At 35.8% G+C, this 9,019-nt stretch overlaps 1 protein-coding gene across 2 annotated transcripts in view; it reads right to left on the reverse strand.

Moving 5' to 3' along the window:
• Lrrc49 (leucine rich repeat containing 49) overlaps window positions 1-1,845 on the reverse strand; it is a 186,974-nt gene extending 185,129 nt beyond the window's left edge. For both annotated transcript variants that reach the window (XM_048793713.1, XM_048793712.1), the window contains exons 1-2: window positions 1,494-1,845; window positions 774-830 (exon numbers count right to left, since the gene is read on the reverse strand). In XM_048793713.1, coding sequence (XP_048649670.1) covers window positions 774-830; window positions 1,494-1,541 — 105 coding nt within the window. In that variant the 5' untranslated portion in view covers window positions 1,542-1,845. The remainder of the gene's footprint in view (window positions 1-773; window positions 831-1,493) is intronic.
• Window positions 1,846-9,019: the final 7,174 nt, after the last annotated feature.

The following is a 9,019-nucleotide window of genomic DNA, read 5'->3' on the forward strand; positions in this document are numbered from 1 at the left end:
AAAAAAAAAAAAAAAAAAAAAAAAAAAATTAAAAAGGAATGCGTAGTTATATGCTCCCAAATTACCACATTTTAACCAGTATAAGATGTCATCAGTAATAAAACATATCCTTATTTCATCCACTGTTAAAAAAAATTCTCAATTAAACTGACCTGGTACCAATTTTTTAATTGCTTTTATTTTTTAAATACATGATTGCGGAATGCATCACAATTCTTATTACACATATAGAACACAATTTTTCATATCTCTGTATATAAAGCATGTTCACACCAATTCATGTCTTCATACATGTACTTTGGATAATGATGTCCATCACATTCTACCATCATTGCTAACCCTCTGCCCCCTCCCTTCCCCTCTGCCCTGATACCAATTTTAAGAAGGATCTTCATTTCAGAAATGTTTAAGTGTCAAAAAACTTACCTCATGTAATCAATGAAATGACATTAAGTTTTTAAAATAGGACAAATTTTGGTTTTATTCAGGCAGAAAAAAAAAACTTTACATTAGAGACTAAAGCAAATATACTTAAAGTTTCCAGTTAAGAATATACTCTTGGGGCTGGGGTTACGGCTTAGTGGTAGAGCACTTGCCTGGCATGTGTGAGGCACTGGGTTCGATCCTCAGCACCACATAAAAATAATAAAATAAAGGTATTGTGTCCATCTACAACTAAAAAAAAAGAATATACTCTTTAAATCACAGTACTATTGGTATAGAACATAAAATGATTTATCTTCAATTGAAATATTAATATGCTCAAATCTTACTTTGTTTTTTTCAGGAAGCGATGATGTTTGAATAACCAGATGAAGCCCACAGTTCACCTGAAATATAAAAATTAAACCATAAAATTTGCTCTTAAATTATGTACATACACACACACTCTCCCCAAAATGGGATGAAGACTCTACCAAAAAAAAAAAAAAAAAAAGAATAGAATAGAATGCTCCATTTTTGTTTGTTTCGGGTAAATGATAATTTTCTGAGAATTTGCTGAAATCAATAAAATCACATATAAGAATTAAAAGGTCTCGCTGATTTGTTCAAAATGTCGGCACCAATTTAACCCTCCACTGAGGTATCCTGGGCTTTCGACAGTTACCATTTCAGGTCTAAATAAATAATAAATGGGGCAGGTGAAGGAAGTAGACGTACCTAATAATAGATTCTTTTATCAATTTAAAAAGAAAAGAAAAGAAATTGACTAGTAAAAGGAATTTAAATGAACCTGCGTCTTACACAGCAGACCAGCTCCACCTTCTGGGGAGCCCAGATCCAGGACCAGACTTTGAACATTCATCATACAACATTATACACTCTCCAAGCGCCTTGGTCCAGCCCAGGAACCTCAACCTCAGTCAGACAATAGCTTGAGTAGACCTAGCGGTCCTGGTCCCAATAACACAGCCCATCACCTAGGACAAAGACGCCAGTCAGAAAGGACAATACCAATGAGAAGAAAGACCAAATAGGAAGGCCCAACCTACGTTGTTTGCAGTCCGGCCAGAAGCAGAGCGGTATTTCCCGGGAATCATGGCAGGAGACAGATCAGGATGTTAGATCTGCCTTCTAGGTGACGCTACAGCAGAGATTCAGAGAGACCACAAGAGGTCATCTCCCAGGCAACCCGCTCCGGGGTTACCATAGAAACTACCATTTCCGGTCTGGTCCCCTCCCAAATCGCCTGGCCCAAACCGTCGTTATAACATCTGGTTGTATTTGTAAGGGTCCGGTGCGTCAGCACTTCCTGGTTCTGTTTTCCTTGGCTTCGTAAAAACGGAGAGAGAGAGTACTGGGAAGAGGATTAGATGGGGAAAGGCTGGACACTTCGGTGGCTATGACAACCACCACTTCCGGTCCGTTGCTCTTTAGGGCCCACCTCAACACCGCCCGCGCGAAATTTGTATCCCTCTGCCTGTCTACCTGCTGGCGGGGAAGCATTGCGGGAAGGAGAAAGAAAAGGAGGAGGAGGGAGATATCAAAGACCTTCGCATTTGGAGCCCAGTTCGGCACTTCGGTTGACCCGAGGCAGCGAAGAAAACTGCCGGACCCAGAGTCTACAAGTGACAGGGAGCCCGCCGCGCTGAGGCCGCAGCGAAAAGCGTGTTCAAGTCCGGAGGGCCGCCGACCCCGGCTACCCTGCACCTGAGGCGACCAACTAGCCGGCCCACTTTGGGGCCGCCCACTGTGGCAACACCACCAAGTCTGGGAAGTCCTTGTTCAGCTTCCCCAGAGACACGGCCGTGCGGCTAGGTGGGATCCCTTCGTGTGCGGCTGCCAATGACGGCTGGGGCCAATGACTGCTCGATCAACTGCCCCCGCCTGTTTTGATGTCTCCGATTATCCAGAAGAAACTGCGCTTCTCCTAGCGCAAAAGACTCTTGGCAGGCGCCATGCCCACCTTGCACCAGGTGCCCTTGCCACTTCCCCAGGGGGAGAAAGCGGGAGGAGAGCTGCAGGCAGCCAGGCGTCCTGAGGCTGCTCGGAACCAGCCTCCTGAACGCGCCAGGGAGAAGTAAAGGGAATCCTCAGAGTCCAGCCAGGATCCTGGAAGGATCCCCGGACTGTGGCTAGGCCTCTCCACTCAGTATCACTTTGGGAAGGGCACCTCACCTCACAGGTTTCTGTGCTGTCATCTGTAAAATAAGGAGCATGCCTTAGAGGTGATTCCCAAAGTCCCATTTAGCTTTCACACTTTAATTTCTACCTGCCTCTCCTCCAAAACACACACACACAAGCCCTGTCCTTCAGAGTGTAGGATGGCCTTCACGCATTGCTCCCGAGTTTTAAAATAGAAAGGGTTTAATTTGAGCAAATCTCTCAAGTATTGAGATGCTTAAAACTGTAATAAATTACATAAATGTGAAGAACTTCAATTACATATGTTAAAAATGATGGAGGAAGGATGCTGAAGAGCTACTGTTTGAAGATAAGGATTGCTGATAGACAGTCCCTTCCCACCCTGTTTTTTTTACTGAGACTAGCTGCCTTAATTGTAAGTGTACCTGATGAGCTGAATTTCCCCATCTTGCCCCCTTTCTGCCTGCTTTTCTAATCCTTACAAACATTGATTACACTTACTTAGATTAAATTATGGCTCATAATTAGATATAAAAGGTATTCATTTCTAGATATGGACAAATTTTCCCAAGAAATCAAATAACCTGTAACATATTTTGGCTTGAGACATTTGTGAAATTTTAGAGCCAAAGGAAACTTTAGTGTTATCTAGTCCAAATGTACAATTTTATGCATGAGGAAGTTCATCCAGAAGGTCATGGGCCTATAATCCTTACTCTAGGTCCAATTTGCCAGACAAACTCTTTGTACAAAAACAAGCTGTTTCCAACATTGGAACAGGTGCTTACAACCCTTTAGTGATATTCTGCAATTTTTTAGATGATGAATAAAATTATTAACACAATTTGATGTCCCTGCATCCTTTTTGTCCCGGGTGTGGTACACCAGTCCTATTCAAATCCACTATCTTTGAATATCCTTGTTGTTCATTTATAAATGTAGTGCTGACCTCTTCAGTTTGGGGACATACTGTATTCCTTCCTACCAAGAAAACTTTTTTGCTTAAATGTTCCTGTAATGCCCTGGAATTATGCCTCTCCCCATCATCTCCCATTAAGTTCTTCTTTAGAAATAAGCTCAAACATCTTTCCCATTAATTATATGATTGCTTAGTTATTTGTTATCACTCACATATTCTATATACTTCAGTAGCACAGATCACAATTGTTATGAAATACATGTGTAATTTATTTATTTGTCTCACATTAGAATGTATGCTCCATGAGAGCAGCGTTCATATCTAATTTATTTACCATTGTATTGCCTATGCCTTGAACACTATGCAATTTCAAGGAATTCAAAAAATATCTGTGGTGTGATTACTTGACTATAAAAGCACTTTTTTCACTGTATAATAGAAATTTCAATTCTCTACCAGTGTCCCTTTTACCAGGCTGTATACATATCAAGACACCTGCCCTTTCCTTGAACCAGCTATGTACCATCACTACCTTTCCAAATATTTCCAAACATGTACATGTACATCCATATATAAATGAATACAAGGAAGGGCAGCAGAATAGAATAGACATTATGATTGATGTATGTACATTCCATGTATGTATTATATGTCAAAATACATTCTGCTGTCATGTATGACTAAAAAAATAAAAATAAATCTTATGGCAAAAAAAGAACCCCTAAAAAAATAAATGAATACAGATTATAGTAAGAGATAGATATTAAACATACACCACACTTCCCATACCATTTTTATGCCCTGTAATTGTGCCACCAAATAAAAATTTGGGAGAAGCCAGGCTAGTTTGAAACAACAGAAAGTGTTATAATACAACAAAGAATACCCACTGAGAAACAGATCCAGACTACCAAATCTGTTTTCCAATTAGTAAGACTAGCCAGCCAAAATTTCTAACAACCTATATTACATTGATATACTCGCTGAGTCAATAGGATACTATATAAAGTTCTAATAATAGTCACTTTAAAAATATATGAGGAAAAAAATAACTCAAACTGATAGCAATAAAATCTATCCTAGTCTGGATGAAAAGAGTAAGAACATCACAAAGAAAGTTTGCTTATGTTGACTCTTTCTTCACAGTCTGAAGATCAAATGTCTGATACTCTACAACATTATTATTTTTAGTGTGACTTAAAATCCTATTTTAATACATTCTATGCTTGACAGAACCTAACATGATGCCAATTGACAAATAGTTTTCAGAGTCCCAGCCCCAACTAATAGAGCAGAGTATAAAAGGACAGATATGCAATCGAGGGATACTAGGTAAATAATTACCCAACCATGGCTTTTTCTATTCTCCTAGTAGAGTATATATGACTTAGAGCTGTACAACATTATTATGGCACTATTGCAAACAATCTCCTGGGTGCTATGTGTTTCAGATAGAAATACAAATGTTCCCTTTATAGAGACTTGAGAAAAATAAGAGGCCACCTCAGAGGAAAGAAAGGGGCTCTCAGGGGCACTATACATTGGCTGACATTTTTTTCCTCATAAAGCAATGATTAGTTTTCTTTGACATAATTTTGTGTCCTTAAAAAAAACTGCATTTTTAAAACTGTTTAGGTGAAGTGTAGTAAAAATATAGAAAAGTAAACAAATCTTAAGTCAGCCAGTCATTAAATTATCTCAAATTGAACATGTGTAACAACAACCCAGGACAAAGAAATAGAACACTTCTGGTACCACAAGAGTTCCTTTATCACTTCAGTCCCAGTGCTTCCCCCCCGCATAAAGGCAGCCAAGTTATATTTTTTGGATTTCATATAAATGTAATACTGTAGGCATTTTTCTTGTGTGTGTGCATCTGACTTCTTTTGGTCAACATGTTTGTGAAATTTATCCATATGGTTGCAAATAGCTATAATTTGTTTTCATCTTTATATAGAATATTCCATTATATGAAAATACAAAAATTTGTTTACCTGTCTCCTGTTTTAGGACATCAGGTTGTTACCAGTTTGGGGCTATTATAAATACCACTGCAATAAACATTCTTGTACATGTCTTTTGATTCACTTGTATATACATTTCTGATGTATATCACCCATAGTATTATATTAAACTTTAGTGGATTATACCAAAAATTGTTGTAACAGTTTGTATTTCTACTAGCAGTATTAGAGAGCTCACACTGTTCCACATTCTTACTTAAATTTAGGATTGCTAGTTTTTCACATGAGTCCATGTACAATATGTGTAGTAGTTATTTTACTTTGCATTTCCTGATTACTAATGAAATTAGTAAGGAAACAAAACACACTTTCTAATGTTAATTGAACATTTGAATAGCTTTTTTGGTGACAGGCCTGTTTAAATCTAGCCCTCCTTTAGATATTTTCTAAGTTCCATTAGATTAATACATCCTGGAAATTCTGCTAGAATTCAGTAGAATAGTGTTGCTAGAGAGAAAATCTTGCTCTGCAATGAATAGATTTCAGAGAAATTTTGTGGAATAGTTCTCTGCATAATGTTAATAATGACAATATATCAAGTCTACCTAATTTTTCCAAACTAACATGTGCATTAAAGATTATAAATTCCCAGGCTGGTGGTGTGGCTCAGCAATAGAGCACTCGCCTAGCACATGCGAGATTTGAGAAAAATAAGATCCTCAGCATCACACAAAAATAAATAAATAAAATAAAGGTATTGTGGCCAATGGGGGGAAAATATTGTGTCCGACAGCTGAAAAAAATTTTTTTTTAAGATTATAAATTCTTATTTAAGCATGCTTGACTGAATCCTACAAGTTTTAGATGTGGAGGATTTTTATTATTATTTAGTATAAACATTCTAGTTTCCATTGTGATTTTCTTTTTAATTGAAAGGCCACTTAGAAGTACATTTTAAATTTGAAACATTCACATTTTGTAGTCATTATTTTATAATGGATGTCTAGGTTGATTATACCATAGCCAGAGAAAATAAAATATATGGATTTAATCTGTTAAAATTTGTATTGGGCCAAACAGAGGCTTTTATGTGTTCGATATGCATTTGAAGTGAGTGTGTGTTATGCAGTTGGTTACAGTGTTCCATATTTGTCTTTTAATCATAAATTTCCTATATCCTTTTGGTATTTCTGTCTAGTTATTTAATTAGTAAGAGATGTATGTTACAATTTCCCACTGTGATTCTAAATTAATACATTTAATATAATATGAACAATTTTGTGTTATATATTTTGAGGCCTTGTTATTAGGTACACAGTGCACATAGTGGCACTAGCTTTCTTTTGGTTAACATGTACATATTATGTCTTTCACCATCATTTTACTTCCAGTCTTTTCTGTATTCCCAAGATTTGAAACATTGTCTTACGATTGCTCCTTTGAAGGGAATATATCTTTGCCCCCTCTGGCTACTTTTTATTTTCCAATTTAACCATAATACATAGATTTAGTTTTGTTTTCGTTTTGATAAGTGCAAAGGGTTCATAATACTTTTGCAACCGTGTTAATACCTTCTATTCATTTGGATCAATTCTTCGCTGTTATTTGTTCAGATACTTCCTCTACCTCATTTTCTCTATTTCCTGCTCTTGGACTATGCAAATATTATGTTATACCTTTTGATCTTATGCCCTATATCTATTACAAGAATTTATTTTCCATTTTCCTTTTGTTTCTCTCTGCCTCACTTTAGATATTTTCTTTAAATCATGCTCCATTAGCTTAATACATCCTGGAAATGCTGCTCCTAAACTTTTAATATGAAGAAGCAAACAAATATGCACCCAGGAAATTTATATTCAAACATTCCTAGTAATAAGGAATGTTTTAGTAAATTATACCACATCTCTACAATAGATTACTGTACAGCCATAAAGATTATGATACATTTACTTCTAAGTATTTTTTATTTCTTTTACTATCCATTCATCATTCAATAGTGAACTATTTAGTCTCTAGGTGTTAGAGTAGTTTCTACTTTTTGTCTTATCATTGATTTATAATTTCATCCCATTGTGATCTGATAATATGCAGGGTATTATCTCTATTTTTTTATATTTGCTAAGAGTTGCTTTGTGGCCTAAAAATATGCTTTGATGTGCTATAAATTTTCAGATCTTGCCTGTTTTCTGTTGTAAATATTTCACTTCAAGATAATTTGAGAATTGTTCTTTTGCTTTTTATCCTATTGGTGGAAATCAGGCTATAAAACATAATCATATCAGCAACATTTCCAGATCAAGATTAAACCTTGATCTAGCCCGACATGGTAATGGGCACCTGTAATCCCAGAGGCTTAGGAGGCTGAGACAGGAGGATCACAAGTTCAAAGCCAGACTCAGCAACTTAGTGAGACTCTAAGCAACTTAGTGAGACCCCGTCTCAAAATAAAAAGTGCTAGGGACATGGCACAGTGGTTAAACACCCACTGGGTTCAATCCACAGTATCAAACAAAAAAAAAAAAGAAAAAAGAAAGATTAAGCCTTAAGTGTGGGAGCATTAAGTGTGGGACATTAGTAAATGATTTGGGAGTGAAGCCAGGACATTTTCCCTTGGTGATTTGTTTTCTACTTATTCATTAGTTTTTTTCTTTTGTAATACTGTTTGATTTATAGATCATTCCTTCTGAGCATTTCAGGTGTAGATATGACTCTTACAGAAAATTTTTGAAGGGAATCAATTTTGAGATATAGTTTCACATACTTAGATTCTAAGAAAAGTATTTCATTTTTTTGCTGCTGTAACAAATTAGTTAGCTCAATTAATTTAGATTTGACTTATCAGCATCATGTACAAAAACAGCATTACATTTCTAATGTATTTCCATTACAAGAGCCAGATTTTCCTCCATCAGTTCCCCTCTTTTGAATCCCACATTTGAGAGACAAGCATGTGAAACTCAGTTATTCCATCTACCATTTACCAGAAAAAAATTCTATGGCAATTTTGCACCACTAACTAAATTGTTGTAATGGTTTCTGAGAAACTTTCCATAATTCTGATCTTCTTTTGAAAATAACAAAAAATAAATTCACTTTACAAATAACATATCTCGTTAGTCCTACATGATTGAAAAAAATTGTATGCTTTTTTTACTTCAAGGTTTAAATATTATACCAAAATGTTTTTCTTCCAAAGCTAATTTCAAGACTAATTAGAACAGTATTATTTTAATTTTAAGAAAAAGAATAATGAAGTATTAGTAAGAGTTGTGATATTAAACCTTGATTTTGTGAACTCAGCATTATTATTTTTATTGATATCATATTGTTGTTATTGCTACTTTGGCTTGAATTTCAAATGGCTGTTTTATGTTTTATTATTAAACATATAATTCTTCTAAAGCTAATTACCATCAATAAGTATCTATTGTCCCTTGAGTTTTTTTTTAATTTGTTCTAATTAGTTATATATGTAAGTAGAATGCATTTTGATACATTGTACACAAGTGGAGCAAAACTTCTTCTTCCTCTGGCTATACACTGTGTA

This window comes from Marmota marmota, unplaced genomic scaffold (genome assembly GCF_001458135.2).
Source record: "Marmota marmota marmota unplaced genomic scaffold, marMar, whole genome shotgun sequence".
In the NCBI taxonomy this organism is placed as follows: domain Eukaryota; kingdom Metazoa; phylum Chordata; class Mammalia; order Rodentia; family Sciuridae; genus Marmota; species Marmota marmota.